At 40.8% G+C, this 20,248-nt stretch overlaps 1 protein-coding gene across 1 annotated transcript in view; it reads left to right on the plus strand.

Annotated features, from left to right (window-relative positions):
• Positions 1 to 10,049: 10,049 nt before the first annotated feature.
• The window catches only part of TMPRSS15 (transmembrane serine protease 15), an 88,297-nt gene continuing 78,098 nt past the window's right edge, over positions 10,050 to 20,248 (plus strand). Inside the window, 4 exon segments of the mRNA XM_073329227.2 lie at positions 10,050 to 10,274; positions 10,743 to 10,810; positions 15,052 to 15,248; positions 17,235 to 17,280. Coding sequence (XP_073185328.2) covers positions 10,050 to 10,274; positions 10,743 to 10,810; positions 15,052 to 15,248; positions 17,235 to 17,280 — 536 coding nt within the window.

The following is a 20,248-nucleotide window of genomic DNA, read 5'->3' on the forward strand; positions in this document are numbered from 1 at the left end:
GCTCAGATATTGGCGTATGTGATATGAATCTGAATATACTCAAACCCCATTCTTTAGAGTCTCAGCATTCTCTTCTTTATGAAGTAAATGTATCAGTTACTTCATTGCATTCAGTTACCCATCAAAGTATAATTTTGTGTATCTGTTCTGCCAGTGCCCCTAAAAAACCTTCTATTATTTGGCAATCTTGTATGTGAAAGTTCTAGGGTAATATCTAAAAGCATACTCCTCTTGGGTACCCCTATGAGTGGGTCTTTTCTTTGCCTGTGGCTCTCCCAACATTAGCAGACCCATGGATCTCATCTCTCAATGTTTAATCAATAGCTAGACATGGGGTTTCCTACATTCTGGGTCCAAGATGCCGGCTCTGACCAGCAAACACAGGCACTGCTCCTTTGTACACTATCACATGAGTAAAATATCAGCCTCAGTGGAACTTAAATTGGTGCTGAGAAACTCATAAAATCAGATAAATTATTTGATGGAAGTTTGTGTCCTAAAAGACTAGGAACAGAACAGTTGTTCCACAATGGATTATTGACAAATATTTTCCAAAAATATGATGTATTATATCACACACACCGGCCTACGATAATGTAACTCTTCTGCTGGATCGGTGATCAAGTTGTATAACCCGGCATCAAGAAAAGAAATTGTAGGGGCAACAGAATTTTATAGACTGCTAGTGATGTATGTTATGTCATTGCCATGCAGGCAAGCTAGCTGTGCCATGGTGAAGAGAACAGGTTGCACAAGAGAGACGCAAATAAGGAGTTACATAGTCCTTTAAGTTACCAAAAACAAGGCAGGTTAACTCATGCTGTGGATGGAATTAAGAATCATGTGAGCCTTTTTTTCTTCCACATGTGAGGTTTGACAATAAATATGCCACTGTCCTCATTTGGAATCTCATTAAGTTCTGCAGTTGTAAAGCTTGATGGTAAGTCATTTAAGTCTGTGTTTCTTAAAGTTGGAATTGTTAGAATTTACCAGTATAACAAACCTAGGAAGCCATATATATGCCTGAGTTCTGTTTTAAAATGCCAGTTCATAAGCATCAGCAAAAATAAGTTAACGGTCTGTTACTAGGTTTTCATCGCAGATGTATTGATGCAGTTTTCCAGCTCTTTCCACAGCAGCCTGCACAGCAAAATGCACTCGCATATCTGAAAACACCTGCCACAAGAAAGCTGACTCTCACTTCATCTTGTTAATGAAGGGGATTCCTGTGAATGTAACCAAATCATTTTCCCACAGCTGGATTAACAGAATGTCAGGCTTTGGGTGTGTTTGTCATAGACTGCGTATTAGAGGAATTATCTGAATACAACATTTCCCCTCTTTCTGTGTCAGCAACCCCTTTTCCCTATGCAATAGTATGGTTAAAAAGGAAAATAAAAACATCACAATGAGTCTGTAAATTTTGCTTGCTCTGCAGATGGTGTTGACACAATATAAAGTGATTGTACTGTCAGTCTGCTGGGATTGCACTCTGATACGTTTCTTTGGAAATGACCTGAACTAGAATTTGGTTACTGAGACAATGGAGATGATAATGAAAAGCTATCAGTCAAACAAGACTTATATGTAATAATACTAAGTCATTTTTTAGAAAAAGTTGTCCATTCCTCTCTAGTTTAGATAAATATTTCAAAATATTTTTGCTCTTGGCTGAGTTTCTATAGAAACTCAATTTTATTGTAGAATACTTTGCAACTATTAGTCCTTAAAGAAAGCGGGAAAGATACAGTAACATGAAAATACACTTTTGTACATGCTCTCACAGTCATGTTGTTTTTTCTCCATTTCAAATATGGATAGTCTAGGGATTATACTTGGTCTGTGTGTTTGGTTTTGCTTTATTATTAATTATTATTATTATTTATTATTTATTTTATTGTATTTTATTTTAGAATAATTTGGGCCTCATTTATAGGTTAGCAATCTGTTCTATTTTTCTTTAGAAAATAAATACAATGTTTGATGCATACATATTTTATAGCACAAGGCATAAAACTTATTGTCAGTTTAGAATCTCCTTTCCTTAGTGTACATAAAAAAAAAAAACACCCACCTTCCTACCAGTTGTATAGCAGATAACTATAGGAGAAATCTAAATTACATGAATATGGGGCAATCCAAATAATTGAGCAAGAAGAAGATAATTTTGTGATCCCTTATGCAATAGTTAGCATTTTGTACAATGTAGACTATTTCACAGTGTGACATTAGTCCAGCCATGTTTAAGTTCTGCAACTATCGTACATTTCAAAGGCCATGACAGTATGGATGTCACAAGGGTGAGTTTCCCAACAGAGCTCAAGAAATTGATGAAAAAATAGTGGAATTGCACAAGAAGAATTGTAATAGCATTCTCCTGTACAAAACAATGACTTTACCAAAATATCAAGGGGCAAGATTTTCAAAAACAACTAGTAATTTCGGAAGTCTAAGTGTATGGGTACGTGACCTGACATACCTTAAAAGGCCTGATTTTCAGAATATGCTGAGCACTCAATTTTTAAAAATCAACACCCTTTAAAGTGTCTCCAGTTGGGCACCCAAAATCATGAATCATTTCTGAAAAATCTTTGCTAAAGTCTAATTTGCTAAATGTATTCTTCTGCCTTAGAATAATGTAGGAAAACAACTCAGTATTTCACACTGATGATAGTAAATATTGCCCTTATTTGAAACAAAAATGTACTAGGTATTACTTGATTGCACACTTCCTGGCAGGGATTGATTCAGCCTTGAATAGCACCAGCTTCCACCTCATAACACAGGACAACCTAGAGGAGAAAACTCATCCTCGAGGTGGTTGAAATGTTGCAATCCTGATCAAGTAGAGGTTTTCTGATCCCGTATTCTGCATAGATTTACATTATTATGTGTTCTTTGAGTCATGGCAATGGACTAAGGAACATCTCTTAAGTTTTTGTTAAATTGCAAGATTTGACATTTCTTTGAATCACATGGCCCTGTTCTCTCCTCTGATATATGTACCTAAGGGTATGTCTACACTATGAAATGAGGTTGAATTTATTGAAGTCAAATTTTTAGGAAGCGATTGTATACAGTCGATTGTGTGTGTCCCCACTTAAAACCATTAAGACCATTAAGTCGGCGGAGTGCGTCCACAGTACTGAGGCTAGCGTCGACTTCCGGAGCATTGCACTGTGGGTAGCTATCGCACAGTTCCCACTGTCTCCGCTGCCCATTGGAATTCTGGGTTGAGATCCCAATGCCTGATGGGGCAAAAAAGATTGTTGCAGGTGGTTCTGGGTACATGTCGTCAGGCCCCCCCTACCGCCCTCCCGACCTCCATGAAAGCAATGGCAGATAATCTTTCCGCGCCTTTTTTCCTGAGTTACCTGTGCAGATGCCATACCACGGCAAGCATGGAGCCCGCTCAGCTCACCGTCACCATACGTCTCCTGGGTGCTGGCAGACGTGGGACTGTATTGCTACACAGCAGCAGCTCATTGACTTGTGGCAGCAGATAGTGTGATACGACTAGTAGCCGTCCTCATCGTCTCCTAGGTGCTCTTGGCCTGCCTCACTGAGGTTAGTTGGGATGCCTGGGCAGACATGGGTGCTTCTGGCAGACCTCAGTAAAATCTTTCAAGGGTGCCTGTACATTCAGGTCATTCTCTTCTTTAAGTTTTGTCTAATGGACATTCAGTCCTGCCTGGAATATTGGCAGGGGGATAGCTCAGTGGTTTGAGCATCGACCTGCTAAACCCAGGGTTGTGAGTTCAGTCTGCTGCCAGCCTACCCCTTGCTTCCCCCTCCCTTCCTCCATGAAAGCAATGGCTGACAATCGTTTCATGCCTTTTTCCGTGCAGGCGCCATATTGCTGTCAGCATTGTCATCCACCCGCCGCTTCCAGTGCCACTATGCTCTCCTGCTCATGCCATACCATGGCAAGCATGGAGCCCACTCACATTACTGTGGCAGTTGTGACTGCTCTAAACACCATGCGCATTATCCAGCAGTATATGCAGAACCAGAACCAGAACCTGCAAAAACAGACAAGTAGGCAATGGCTGTGCGGTGAGGAGAGTGATGAGGACATGGACACAGACTTCTCTCAAAGTACGGGCCTTGGCGATTTAGCCATCCTGGTGGCAATGGGGCAGGCTCATGCTGTGGAACGCCGATTCTGGGCCAGGGAAACAAGCACAGACAGGTGGGACCGCATAGTGTTGCACATCTGGGACGATTCCTAATGGCTGCGAAACTTTCGTATGCATAGGGCCACTTTTATGGAACTTTTTGACTTCTTTTCCCCTTCCCTGAAGCAGCAGAATACCAAGATGAGAGCAGCCCTCACAGTTCACAAGCGAGTGGCGATAGCCCTATGGAAGCTTGCAACGCCAGACAGTCAGTCAGGAATCAATTTGGAGTGGGCAAATCTACTGTTTGGGCTGCTGTGATGCAAGTAGTGAACGTGATCACTGAGATGCTGCTATCAAGGGTAGTGACTCTGGGAAATGTGCAGGTCGTCTCCAAGTGGGCTCTTTCCCTGTTCTTTGTTTAAAATGCTTGGTGGTGGCAGTATACTGTTCAAGGACAAGGCAAAGTTTGTACCTTGGGAAAGTTTTTAACCTAAACTGGTAAGAATAAGCTTAGGGGGTCTTTCATGCGGGTCTCCACATCTGTACCCTAGAGTTCAGAGTGGGGAAGGAACCTTGACACCACCTCTCCTCTCACTCATCCCTCCTGTCCTCTTGCTAGTCCCTCCTGTCCTCACATTCATTTTGTGCTTTCCTGGACTCTGACATTGTCTCCCTCCACGCATTGTGCTGGGCTCTTTCAGCGTGGGAGGACTGCATGAGTTCAGAGAACATTTCATCGTAAGTGCGGTTTTTTCAGCTTCTAATCTTTGATAGCCTCTGGGACGGAGATGATACGTGGAGCGATGAAACATTTGCAGCTATGGGAGGGAAAAAAGGGAGATTAGTCTTTAAAAAGAGACATTTTAGAGAACAATGGGTAGACTCTTTCATGGTTAACCAAGTTGTTAACATTACATAGCACATGTGCTTTCTTTACAAGGTCACATTTTGCCTCTTATATCGAGGGCCTGCCGGTATGGTGTGAGAGATTACACACGCAGGGCCGGCAGGCAACAGAATTTGGCTTGCAGGCAGACATGGTAAGCCACTGTCTTTTGGCTTCTTTAACCTTCCTAACATGTGGAAATGGTTTCAAAAAGCAGCGCCCTCATTTCACATACCAAGCACCTGTTGGGTTGGCCCTTTAAAATGGGTTGGCCATTTAAAAGGAGGTGCTGCAGTTTTCGGGTTAGCGTGCAGCACAAACCCAACTAACCACCCCACACATGCACACACACACCCCCAATTTCCTGGGATGATTGCTTCACCCCTCCCGCCACCGTGTGGCTAACAGCGGGGATGATTTCTGTTCAGCTACAGGCAAACAGCCCAGCAGGAACGGCCAGCTCTGAATGTCCCCTGAATAAAATTCCCCTATTTCAACCAGGTGACCATGAATGATATCACTCTCTTGAGGATAACACAGAGAGATAAAGAACGGCTGTTGCTTGAATGCCAGCAAACACCGGGACCATACGCTGCCATGCTTTGTTATGCAATGATTCCAGACTGCGTGCTTCTGGCCTGCCATGGTAAAGTGTCCTACCATGAAGGACGGAATAAGGCTGCCCTCCCCAGAAACCTTTTGCAAAGGCTTTGGGCGTACATCCATATATTTTTCAAATATTTTGGCATTTTGTCTTTTCGAACAGAGTTCTGATAGCACGGATTCATCTCCCCATACAGCGATCAGATCCAGTACCTCCCGTTCGGTCCATGCTGGAGCTCTTTTGCAATTCTGGGACCGCATGGTCACCTCTGCTGATGAGCTCTGAATGGTCACCTGTGCTGATCAGCTCATCACGCTGGCCAAACAGGAAATTAAATTCAAAAGTTCACAGGGCTTTTCCTGTCTACCTGTCCAGCGCATCTGAGTTGAAAGTGCTGTCCAGAGCGGTCACAATGGAGCATTCTGGGATAGCTCCCAGAGGCCAATACTATCCAATTGCATCCACACTACCCCAAATTGGACCCAGCAAGGTCGATTTCAGCCCTAATCCACTCATTGGGGAGGAGTACAGAAACCGGCTTTAGGAGCTCTTAAAGTCAGAAAAAATGGCTTTATAGTGTGGACGGGTTCAGGGCTAAACCTATCTAACGCTGCTAAATCCGACCTAAACTCATAGTGCAGACCAGGGCTAAGACAAATAGGGTATTGGCTGTGCTGCAAAGAAAACCATGACAATGAGTCTCAGAGCACAAGTCAAATGTTTGGGGTTCATGGGCCTTGAGCTGGAGGGCTAAAAATAGCATTATAGATGTTCCTGTTTGGGCTGGAGCCCGGGCTCTGAAACCCAACAAGGGTCTCAGAACCCCACTCCAGACCAAGTGGGAAAGTATATTTTTAGCTCCACCATCTGATCCCCATGCATAAGCACCGACTCCGTGGGTGCTCTGGGGCTGGAGCACCCACAAAGAAAAATTAGTGGGTGCTCTGAACCCACCACCAGCCAAGTTCCCTGCCCCACCCCTCCGCTCCACCTCCGCCTCCTCCCCTGACCGCACCACGTCCCAGCTCCTCCACTTCCATCCCAGCGCTTGCTGCTGCCAAACAGCACAAGCTCTGGGAGGGATGGAGGAGGAGCGGGAACCTGGCACGCTCACGGGAGGAGGCGGGGCTGGGGCGGAAATTTGGGGAAGGAGTCAAATAGGGGCAGGAAGGGGGCGGAATTGGGGCAGGGACTTTGGGGAAGAGGTTGGAATGGGGGCGGGACAGGGTGGGGCAGAGGTGTAGTCGGGGCAGGGCCGGTGGCAGAGGGGGGTTAAGCACCTACCGGCGTCATTAGAAGTCTGCGCCTATGGCCCCATGAGCCCAAGAGAATTGACCCGGGTTCTGAGAATTGGTGCCATGAGTTTTTCTTTGCAGTGTAGACATACCTTCAGATTCTAAATCTGATCTTTTATTGTCTGGCATGGGGTGGTGATATATTAAAATAATTTTGGGCCTGATGTACAGTCCATTGAAATCCATAGGAGCCTTTCTATCAATTTAATAAGCTTTGGCTCTGGAGCATATAAAATCATTCATTTTTCTTGCACTTTCTTTGGGCTCCGCATTCCTTTTTATAAGTACTTTGGACATCTTAAAACATCCCCATGCAAAGTATTTCTTTTCAAACATCAACACTTATGAGACACAAACATCAGCTGCTCACACAACTTCTAGTAATTTAGTAATCCGATTTTAAATGATCGTTAATAGCCATGCTATTCTAAAGGGCTTTCCTTAAGTTAATGTACTAACAAAATTAGCATGGTTGTGAGATGCCTTTATACACCAGAGGGTTATGGACATCCTCCAAAATATTTTTGAGCAATATATATTACCCAAGACGGAGTTATCAGACACATATATATGAGTGCACCAAATCAATAAAAGTGTCCAGCAAAAAGGTTAATTAAAATAAAGATTAAAATATTGAAAAGATTAAAACTCATGAGATAATGAGGTGCTGAACACTCTTAACTCACGCTGATTTCAGTAGGAGTTGAGGATACTCAACCAGGAACAGGATTGGACCCTTAAAGTGACTGCCAACTGGATACTTTGGTTGTATTACTTATTGATGCAATGCTAAATTCAGTTTTATTTCTGGGTATTTACCCTAAAATAGTAAACCAAGCCGCAATAAACTATATTCGTAACATTTATTTTCAATTTAAAATTTGCAAATGACAGGTAATTATAAAGCTGATGATTAACATTTACAACTTTGGGTAGCTGTCTCCATAGATATTTTTTATCTTAGACATTATCATCTTCCTTAATGAGAGTTTTGTTTTCTGTTTATACCAGCATATACTGTACATTGATATAATCATTCAGGAATAATATAAAAACTACATCATACTGACTGAGTGTAAATGAAGATTAATGGTGCAATTAATTTACAAATATCTCCTATAAATATCTGTTCATGTGGATCGCTGCCCTCTTTGTCATGCTTATATGTTTCTTGCAGCAATTCTTAATTGATATAAACTTCCTAGCTGGAAATGAATCTGAAAAAATTGTTACCTAAGAGAAGTATCCCTCTTAGTGACTTTGAAATCTGTCTTGTTGTTTTGCTTACAATTTTTGTGTGTGTTTGTGCTGGATTAATTGCACTTGTATGGGTACAAAGCAAGGAGTTGCAACAAGGTAAGTAGTCAAGATTTAACCTTTAAAGGAGCTCTCTGGTAAGTGCTCAAACTTGGAAGCCAACTGTTGTTGTTATTGTAATTATTTTTCATGTTTCATGCTCTGCTGTGACCACTGTTGCTTTAAAAAGATTCATTACAAACAAGATATGCAAAAATTTAAACACTTCAGGCCTGATCCAAAGTTCATTGAAGTTGATGGGAAGACTCTTATTGTCTTCAGTGGGCTTTTGATCAGGCCCCTGGACTTTAATCTCAATAGTAAAGATTATAATATTTGATCAGATGTGTCAGAGGAAAAATTAAAAGCTACACTGGTTGGGGTATTTTTGTTTTCTTTTGTTTTTCATTAAAGTAGGCGGTATCATTTTTGTAAATGTCCTTTATCGAAATACCATTTTATTTGACAAGCTTCTGGCTTGGTCCTCTGAGGTACTGACTTCCATGTAGTGTTGCAGATTCTCCACGTGTCTTGGGATCACATTTTTTCAGAGACAAACAATATTACTAGTTTATGTAATACTTTGATTTCAAGTGCCATCCTGCACAGTACCTTCATCTCCCAACCTTGTGGATAGTGAGATGTGAGGGCACTCAGCTGGTAGTAGGAGGTTCTCGGCATATTGCACAGTCAAGCCCTTGATAGTCAAAGTAGGTTACTGTCACTGTCAATGCTAGTTAGTTTTTCATAGGAAAATGCACTTTCACTAAAATCAAAACAAGTCACAGGAATGTGTCAATTTCAATGACATTTCAAATGGGAAAGTGTAGAAATGAATCATTTTAACTTTCTTATTTCTTTTTAAAATACTTTTTGCAAAATCATTAGATGGGGTATGTGGCAGTGAACCTCTTTTTTTTTTTTTTTTTTTTTTTTAAAAAGATAGGTGGGGAAACATCTAGTCTGAAGAGCCTGCTGAGACTTGGATGTGAGATAGGCACCTGGGTACCTAGACTGAGGCAGCTGTGCGCATGCTCACTAGTAGATTTGTAGGCACCGTGGGGACATGAATGGCAGAAATTTTGCTGCTCTAGAGGCTTTAGATGCCTACAGAGTTGGGCAGCATCTGGTCAGGGGGGTCAAGGACTTCACTGGTGCTGAAATGTTGGATTTAGGTGCATAAAGTGGCAGTGAGGTGTCTGTCCTTTTCTGAATCTAGCCTTTACTACCTACTTGCACATATTTTTTTTCATAGTTTATAAAGCCACAAGGGACCACTGTGATCTTCTAATCTGACCTTTTGCATACCACAGGCCATAGGATATTCCTTGAATTAATTCCTGTTTGAACTTGTTTTTTATAAACTCATCCACACAATCATGTATGTTCTGATAGAAAAGGTCAGTCACACATGTCATATAATAATTCGTTCAGTGAAAGCAGTATTTTCTCAAAGGGGTGTATGTGTATATAGAAGTTCACAGAGCTTTTACTTGTAGAAAGCCAACAGGGTGAGACTTGGTGCCTGCAGTCCAAGAACTTACAAACTTTTAATGGCTCATTGCCCACCATGCTTCCCTTGTATCAGTTAGTTGCTCTAGCTGGAGGAAGCTGACCAGTCATTGCCTCTTTCAGCAGGCAATATAGTGGTTCTAGGAAGCTCTGAAATGAAGATATAATTGAAAGTAATGGGATTATAAAAAAATAGCATGGATTTAAAGATGTTAGCATTGTGAAATAGTATCCTTTAAGCAGCAGAAAAGAATCTGACTTTTCTTTTGAAACCAGTGCAACACAAAGAAAAGCTCTGAATAGAATGTGAAAGGAGAGAGTAGCAATATTTTATGATGATCTTTATTGGAAAAGTCAAATGCAACCTCTTGCTTACATCTCTACATAATTCAACACTTCCACTGTTTTGTTTTTCTTTAAATAATCCAACTGAAGTATATGGAAACAGTCATGCAGCCACAGGAACATTTAAAATACTGTCAGGAGCATCATTCAGCCCTGGTTTACAAGACAACTCATCAGCTGACTTCAAGGCTCTTGCCTTTGATATTCAACAATTGGTAAGAGTCTGTGGTTAACTCAAGAGGATATAACAGATAACATGCCATTAACTGTATTGATTTCTTAAAGGCATCTAATATCGGTTATAACTTGTTGGGAAATTTCTGACAAAACATTTTTGGAAAATGCAGATTCATCAAATATGAGATGGTTCCATCGGAAACCTGCCTGGGGATTCAGCTAGACCAGGACACTGGGGATCCCTTGGTCCCTGTCCTCAATGCCATGGCCTGGCTATCTAGGAGCCCTGGCAGCTGGTGACTGAAATTGACATGATTCTTGTCCCTTTAACCACTGTTAATTGAATAGCAGCAGTGAAACTGACAAAAATGTCAATTTCAGTCACCTCAAGGAGCATATTTCATTTAGGAAGAAAAACATGTGTGGTGTTAAAATCATAATTGTAATGTGTAATTGTGTATATTTCTAACTTGTATTTCTTCAGAATTTTTCATATTTTTGTATAGATAAATGAAATCTATCAAGCAAGTCAGCTGAAGAATGAATATAAGAACTCTGAAGTTTTGCAGTTCAAGTGGGTATATACTGCAGTTCATAATTTTTAAATTTAAAAATCCTCATTAGATTATGAATCTCAACAGTGCCTAAAAAAGATTTTGTCTCTCAAAGGGGTCCATTGAGAACATTTCATCTCTCCCCTTCCTTTGATGAACACTATTGTGAGAAGCACAGTGTAGTTATATTCCTCCACAGTGTAGTTATATTCTTCTCAGAAGCTTTGGCCAAAGGGTGTCAAGCAATATACAGTAATTCTCTTCCACGGCCAGAAAATTGTCAAAATTTGAATGAAAAATAATTTTAAAAATCTGTAAATTTTTTCACAGAAAATGTGTTTGCCTTTTTTCAAGCTCTACTGAGCGTGCTTCATCCAGAGTGGTCCCAGACCCTGGCGGCTTAGAGAACTAGAGACAAGTTCAAGATTGAGGGACAGATCCTCAGCTGGTTTAAACTGACCTAGCACCAATGGAGATACCTCAATGTACGACAGTTTAGGATCAGCTCTTCTTGGTGGTGATAGAGATTAGGCTACTATTATAACCCAGACAGACCCACACCTCGTGCATTTTGAACAGTATAAAACATGTGGGGTATACTCTGTTTTATTAAAGGATGGTTAGCTTTATTTCCCTCATGCCAGTTATGCCACAAGCCTAACTAAACTTGAGTTCAGTCCAGTCTGCTCATGTTTCAGTGCGGCCCTGATTCAGCAGAGCATCTGCTCAGGACCATCCCTATTCACTAAACAACTTCAGGACATGCTCAAGTCCCAAACATTTCAATGTAGCTTCAAAGGTATACAGCAGAGCACTTGACCACATGCTTAGGGATGGATTGCTGAATCAGAGCCTGAGAGTTCAAAACAGGCTCAAAATCAGGTCATCAAACAATGTTCACTTGTACAGGGCAGGAGACATCAGTGCTATTGAAGCAGAAAGTAATGCTCCTGAACAATATTTGTAGGTGTACCATACATTCAGGGATTGTATCAGACAGACAGAGGAGTATGTAATTACTATGCCCCTAACAGTACTTTCTCCCACACAATCTTCCAAAATAATAAAATAAAGCATCTGATTCTCCATTACTCCGTTGCAGAGTGTGTGTACAACACTGCTTTTCTGATCTAGTAGCATCATAAACCCACTCTGCATTGGCATAAATGACTACAGAGAATCAGGCTTTCAGTAAAGAAAATAGAGGAAACCCAACACTGCATTTTCCTTTCTTTTAATACAACTGTGAGAGACTGAAATGAGACAAACAGAGAAAGAGAGAGAGAGAGGATACCAGAGCAGCACTATGAATATGTATTTAAAGAGTAGGGTATTCATATATTTGTAAAGAGCTGTTTTCTCCATTTATAAGCATACAGGAGGAGATGTTAGTGAGCATGAAATATTCTCCCACAACCATTTTCCTAATCATAGATGATTACATATCTAATATTATTTCTATTTTTATGAGCTTTAAAATAACATGGAGAGGTGTTTCATTATAGTTTCGGTCACTAACCATGGCTAGGCTATTATTTGCCAACGCTGGCTCAATCAAAGCTAGCACAGGTACATTTACCCAAGACAGAAATTACACCCCTGGAGCAATGTAGATTTACCCTAAGTGGGTTGATTTTCCTGAGGTTTGATGCTTCCTCTTCCCCTCCCCCCAATACACTCCTATTAACTTATGCCCTCTAGACATTTTATGGCAAAATAGATTTTTTTTTCCTTTTCTTTTCCTTTTGTACAGGTAAAGTGGGAGCCAAACCTCTGTGAAGTCACAGGGAGACTCCATTAACTTCAAAGGACTTTGTATCAGGCCCCTACATTCTTTGGAATAATCTCTATTCCTGTCCACTGTGCAAATACTTAAATTATTACTTTGACTCAGCAATTATTTTCTACTTGACTCTTCATAAAAAATTGTTTACCCTTTTGGGAAATCTGATTATTGTCTCACCCTTGGAACTCGGCTGAGTAACAAAGACAGCAATAAAAGCTTTTGTTTACTCAGCATGGCCTAGGGGTTATCAGAATCATTTAAGACATTAGTCTTTTAATATATTGCAAACTGTGCTCAGTGCAGTGATAAGATTAATCACCTCATATCAAAGAGTGCTGTTGAATCAGTGGCAGTCTGCTAGCACAAATACTTTGCAATAAGGGCGGTCACTGCTGTTTTTCAGCAGGGAGAGAAAATGTCCTTTTCTCCAATAAGCAACATTATATATTCAACTCAACCAAGATGTTGCTATAAGTATAGACCTGAATAACAGGGGTTACTAATAGAGCTGGGTGAATATATACATTTTCAGTTTGATAGCAGTTCTGAAAAATCAGAAGGAAATGGTTTGGGGCTGACTCGAAACTGAATTTGCGGGCAATTTTTGGTGAATCAAAAAGTCAGAAAAAATTGTTGCAGATTAAACTACACGTTGTTTTTTTTTTTCCGATTCCAGACAACTTTAAATGTTTCTTAATAAAAGCAAAAGAAATATAAGGGACTTAAGGCCACTCACAAAACAGAAGGAGGATGGGGTGCAGTCCTCCCTAATATCAAGGGCACTTACTTGGAGTGTTGGAAACTTGAGTTCATGTCTCCACTCTGGAGCAGGAATTTGAACCCAGGTCTCCTATACACCAGGTGACTGCCCTAACCACCTGGCTATTTAGTATCCCTTCAGTTTTGCCTCTTGAAGCTGTTCCACTTTGTATTCAATAGTGAACTATTCATTGGGCAAAAGAGAGAGAAAGAAACTCTCTATCTTGGTGATTAGAGTATTCACCTGGGAAGGGGGACACCCAGATTCCAGTTAATTTTTTTTTTTTGAAAGTGGGACAGCTTCAAGGGGAAAGACCCAGTATCTTGGTGGTAAGGACAGCTATCAGGGGATATAAGAGGCCTTGGTTCAAGTTTCATCTCCAGAGTGGGGATTCAAACCTGGGTTTCCTACAGTCCAGTTGAGTGTGATTGCTAGTGGTCTTAAGGGGATGCCACCACCACCTTCTGACTTATGGGAATGGCACCTAAGTCACCTTGTGAATCTAGCCCCCAGAATCAAACTTTCAGTTTGGACATGTCAAAATGAACCATTTTGAAATTTCTCATATTTTTTTCAAGTGAGACGATTTTCCAAAGTCGATAAAAATTCACCACGTTTTGGTTGTCACAAATCTCTATTTATTAGTGAAATAATGTTTCTGCAGAAAATTTTGCCCTGCTCTAATTACCAGGGCATCACTTTAAATGAAAGCCTGTCCCCAAAGAAATTAATGGAAGTTTTGCCATTGACTTCAGTGAAAACATGATTTCACCCTGTATTGTTTCATGCGAACAGCCCCAGTGCTTATTGAATCCACCTGTGACACAAACATACTTAACTTTGGGGTCACAAAAAGAAGTACTTTACATGATGTTTTATCATGTGGATATTTCAAGGCTATTGTCATTGTTATAAAGCCTAAAATGCGAGACCTAATCAAGACTCAGTGTGGGTTTAGCTAAACACAGGTCCTGATTCTCCTTTCATTTACACCGGTATAACACAATTGACTCCTTTGATTTAAATGGAGTTACTTTTGATTTACAGCAATGTAAGTGAAAGGACAATCAGGCTTCAAGTTTCTAAGGTGTTCAGTACTTTTTAAAAATTATCTCCCTTCACCATATCTCTAGTTGCTCATCCATTATACCCTGACAGTTTGAGTTTGGTGGATGGAACCTATTATTAGAATGAGATCCTCATTAGATTCATATATTCTATAGCCAACAGGGACCACTGTGATCATCTAGTCTAGGGATCAGCAATGTTTGGCAAGCGGCCCACCAGGGTAAGCCCACTGGCGGGCCAGGGCAGTTTGTTTACCTTCCATGTCCATTTACCTGCCACAGGTATCCCTCGGCCCATGCCACTTTCTGCAGCTCCCATTGGTCTGGAGCAGCAAACCATGGCCAGTGGGAGCTGTGATCGGCTGTACCTGTGGACGCAGCAGGTAAACAAACCGGCCCGGCCCACCAGGGGGCTTACCCTGGTGGGCCGCGTGCCAAACATTGCTGATCCCTGATCTAGTCTGATCTCTTATATAAACACAGGCAACAGAACTTCACCAAAATAATTCTTGTTTGAACTAGAGTATATATCTTTTAGAAAAAAAATGTAATCTTGATTTTAAAAAACAATATGTCAAATATGTTATTCACTTGGTATTTTGTGTAATTAACTTGTTTTTTTCTTCTGTGGTGTTTTCTGTTTGGCAGAAATGGCAGCATTATCGTAATATTCAACCTATACTTTGCACAGTGGGTATCTAATGAGAAAACAAAGAATGAACTCGTTTTAGGAACTAAAGCAAATAAAACTAGCCTTTTGCAGACTATTAACATTGATGTGAACAGCATAGAAATCACAGGTAACTATGAAAATTATTTGCTTTCTTTGAAACCTTGAAATGTAAGTCAATTGCAGACATTGGCACTCAATCCTGCAATGGCATATATGCAGGTATACAAATCCACCCATGAAAATTCCATTACAGGAGATTCCTTTACTAGCTGGCACAACAGAGGCTACATAAGTTGTAGGGAAGAAGGCCCAAATCCTCAGTGGGAGTTAGGTACCTAAATACTTTGGAAAATCTTGACCAATAGCCTGTGAGCTGTTCACAAGTGATCTCCTTTAGCCAACCTGGAAGGAGCATTCACAAACCACACTGGGAGCGATGCAGTCATCTTCACAGAAGGGTGTGTCAGTGTGATATATATGCTTTAAAAGGAAAACAAGAGGATAAAATAATGGTGGAAGCCCAGTGAAATTCCATAATATTAATCCTTTATTTATGGTGTCCATCATTTATGATACCTACCAATGTCCTTCAAGGTAACGTAATTAAGGCCCAACAATGTTATTTCATAAGTAAATGCAATTCTTTCTCCCAACATTTGGACCAAGGGTAGTGAGAGGTTCTAGTGTTCATAGAAAGTGAGATGTTCTGCTTTGCTTGTGAAGGCAGATAAGGGAAGGAAGTGGAATTTCATGTAAGTGGAAACAAACATTAAGAATGGAATTTAAAAGGATTTGATGATTCAGTTTCATTTAACCAGAAAGGAAAAACTCTGAGTTGTCAATAAGTGGATGAGGTGATTCTAAGCATCATAAATATGATTAAAAAGTGGTGGTGGGACCCTCGATACCCAGAGGGAAGAGGTGTATGAGTAATGGATAAGACCTGATCCAAAACCCAGTGAAATAAGTAGGAATATTCCCATTGACTTCAATGAGTTTCGGAACAGGCTGACAGTGAGGAAGAGAATAAAAAATTAATTTGAATCCCTTGAAGTGGAAGTTGATTAACTCACATTTTTAACCTTGTTTGAGACACTATTAAGTAGCTACTGATTGCCTTCATAAGGGGAGAGAGACATCTGGTGGATAAAGTTTCTTACACTCTATATACTAAAGGCACATTTCATGCTAGGTACTTTAGGTATTCAATGACTAAATTCAGAGCCATGACATCATTATTTATCTTGACTATTTGCACCATCTAGAAGTTTGTTTGTTTTTTTCTATAAAACAGCACATCATTGTGGAAAATGATTGACCACTATATCCCAGAAATTCTGTAGAAGAAAATTATGAACTGAAAGGGTGATATATCTACTTGTGAGCTTCGGAGTAGCCAAACTTTTGTTGCTGTGAGAGATTAACAGGTCTGACTTAAAATGAGATAACAGCTGTGTATTCCTCCAGGACTACTGCAACAATATGATATCAGTAATTGAACATCCAATTAATCATTAGAATGAAAATTGTACATAGCACTTTAACTTCCTAAAGCTCAACATACTATAGCAAGAAAAGTCTCATCTCCATTTTACAGATGAGGAAATTGAGGCACAGAGGTGAAGTGATTTGTCCATCATCCCACAGCTTCCATAGTGATAGAAAGTAACTTTCTTTTTGGAAAATTGCTGCCATACCACATTTTAATTTCAGCTCATTTAACTGATCCAAATATTGTCTTATGCGATGCAGGTGCCTCAAGGAGTACTGTGATATAAATGGTAATATGACTCAAGATGGCTGCTTGAAAAGATATGTCCCTTCTGACAGTCACAGATGAGTCCCCATGAGACCCCAGACACACATTCTCTATAAAATCCTTCTTGAAGAGGAGAAGGAATAGAGATTGAGGAGCCTGTGTGCATGAGAGAGAGTTGGGAGAAAGGGCTTGATGTGGAATGGTAATCCTTGGTGAGCTTGCAGAGTGGGAGGAAAAGCTGCAAGAGAGGTAGGATATTCACCAGGAGAGAACTGGAAAATTTCAGATGGCTCAGAGGAACATTCAAGTAAAAAATATTTGAGGTATTCCTACACTAATGTGAAACTCCAAAATACTTTATACAGAAAGTTTACACTTAACTTGATTTTGTTCCAACAGCTCCTGAAACTCTGACTACAAGCCCACCTCTATCATCATCAGGTCAGTACTTCTTGTAAATGAAAACTAGCTTGTGTGCCCAAGTAAGGTACAATAACAAATGTAGGGCCAGATATTCATCCTGTGTGAATTGGCATAGCTGCATTGACTTCATTGGAGATGCACTTCAGTACAGCAACTGGGGAGCTGGTCAATAAAGTGATATGTCACCTGAAGTAATACCCTAGATAATCTAAGACGCTTGGATTTGAACTCACCTATAATGAGGAGACAAACTTTTGTATTTTGTATGGAAGTCCTTGGAGTCTAGTGATTTAAACCAGTCTGGAAAAAAAATAAAAACAAGCATAAATCTTTGCCCACCCATTGACTCCAAACAAAAACTTTGTAAAGGTTCAGATTGGTTTAGATAAGGCCAGAGCTATCCATCCTTATGTTATGAGAGATGGTTAGTGCAACAACTTTCCTGAGCTTTGATTCCATTCTCAATGGAAATCTTATGGGGAAAGGCACACTTAGGTTTCGCTGGACACGGGGATGCTGCCACAGCTGCTGGGCCTTACAAATTTAGAATCAAAGGTGAGCAATTAAAGCCAGTTGGAAGAGGCTCAAAGGGAGAGACTGAGTTTCCAACACTGCATGCAATTGTAATGAGAGAAAATTGTACCCTAAATGATCAATCACTATGTACACACAAGCATCCTTGTTGTTAACTACACCACACACTTTGCACCTGATTTTCAACTCAGGTCTGTTCTTCCTCCAAAAACAAAGCCTCTATCTCTTGAGCTGAAAGATGCTCTTCATTGGCTGTGATAACACATCTTTTTTTGAGATGAGATGATCACACTGAGGTCTTGGCAATAGTACATACGCACAATAACCAATACCTTAATCAGCAGCCAAGGGCCTATGGTAGAGGAAGAAGGTGCTTTGGGAAGAGTTGGGTAAGAAGAAAAAAGTAGACTATTGTTAGAAAGGTTAGGAGGAAGGTGTTGATGGGATAACCAACAGATAAGCACCCAAACTTTTCAGATTTTTTTTGAGAACCATCAAAAAAGTAAATCTACACACTAGAGTGTTTACAGATATAGATTAGAACTAAACTAAGGGTTATCTCAACTATGTTTTGTTCTAGCAGAGCCTGCGAATCTCACTACAAGTCCCCTTCCATCAGCTTCAGGTCAGAACCTTTGCATATCATGAGAATACAAGATAATGCTATTGTTTGTTAATGGAAGAACCTGGTATCTACCTGAAGTCTCTCTCTCTCTCTCTCTCTCTCTCGCTCTCGCTCTCTCTCTCGGTTTGCATGCATACACAAATATATGATGAGATTAGCTTAATAAATCATGAGATTTAAAAATAACATATGTTGGATTATTTATGTTATGTTATGAATTGTTGACCTTTTAAAGTTAACATTTTCAAGCTTTTCTACAAAGCCAGGAGCAACAGAAACTTAACTATTTAGAAAATCAAAACTGAGATTCTCACCTGACTCCAGGAGCTGGAGTTTTGAGACTCATGAGAGTCGGTGGCTTTGCTTGACGCTGGACAATGTCAGAGTAGCAAATATGGGCTTCTTTAAAGCAATAATTAACACTTTTCCAATAGTGGGAAGATTTTTATTAGGCCTTTAAGGGATAGGAAAAGTGCTCCTGAAATGTTTTAATCTTGAGGTTGGTTTGTTTATATAAATTCAGAACCACTCACAACAAGCAAGTCTTCGGTTGGTAACTTAAATATAGTGAAAAGGTTGTTATTTTACATAGAAGACTTTGGTATCCATTCACTTGTACAAATTATGGGCCTGAGCCTACAAATACTTCATACATAGACTTTCCATTGACTGAAAAGGGAGAGCCATGCACAGAGCAGACCTTTCAAGATTGGGCCCTAAACACAAAGGATATTATATAGTATACGGTGTTGGATTAATAGAGCTATTTTTGCAAATCGTGGACTACAGGGGATATTTTGAAAAGCACAAATTACAGTCAGGTGCTTAATTCCCACTGGCTTTCAGTGGAAGTTTTGTACCTATCTGCCTGTAGCAGGGTGGTCACCCGCTCCTGCCTGGAAGGACTTAAAATGGTCCTGGGAGAGGGCCGGGGCTGGGAGCCTTAGGCTGGGCTGATTGGGAGGCAGCCTCAGATATGGCCACGCCCCAAACAGATTCAGCTGACCCTATAAAGGGGCTGCTGGGCTGAAGCTCAAGAGACTCTCTCTAGCTTCTGAGAGGGAGGGACATGGCTGCAGGGACCTAAGCAGAGTACCTAGATTAGAGCAGGGCTGGGGAAGGGCCTAAGGAACTAGGGAGCTCCAGCCAGAAAAGCCCCAGGCTGCGGCCTAGCATTAGGCCCAACAGGTACTGGGGCTTCAGGGGACAGCCCAAGGTGAGACAGAGGCAGCAGGTCCAAACTCAACCTTGCCTGTGATGAGTGGCTTATACTGCAGTCTGCCCCAGGGTGTTGGGGGCTAGCTGGTGACTGGCAGGAGCCTACGACTGAGGCGAGGTAGGGATAGGGGGTGGGAGGTCCCCCAGGGAGGGGAGACCCTGCAAGTGAGGGGTTACTGCCAGGGGTCAGCACCCCAGCATACAAGGGGCACCAGGTCCAGGAGGGACACGAGGGCCCGGTGTAAGCAGGACAACGGCCTGAAGAGGGCGCTCCAAGGCTGGAAGTGGAGCTAATTCCCAGGACACCAGCAGGAGGTGCCGCAGGGTTGAGTCCCACCTTTGAGCCATGTGTACCTTTGAAAATATTTCCCAGAATCATTAATTAGTGCAAAGTATGAGAAACACAAATGCATTTCAGATATGTCTAAGCATCTGCAATTTTTACATGTACAGTAGCAATTTATACTCCTCTATGGATTGTGATTTAGAGGTAATTTGTTTTTCAGTCTTAAAATAAAAAAAAGAAGCATTTTCAAACAAAATACCAGTTTTCTTATGCCCAGAAGATAGCAGTACAGTTTGTTTTTTTGAATAGGAATAAAAATGGAATTGA

Source organism: Lepidochelys kempii, chromosome 1 (assembly GCF_965140285.1).
Source record: "Lepidochelys kempii isolate rLepKem1 chromosome 1, rLepKem1.hap1, whole genome shotgun sequence".
In the NCBI taxonomy this organism is placed as follows: domain Eukaryota; kingdom Metazoa; phylum Chordata; order Testudines; family Cheloniidae; genus Lepidochelys; species Lepidochelys kempii.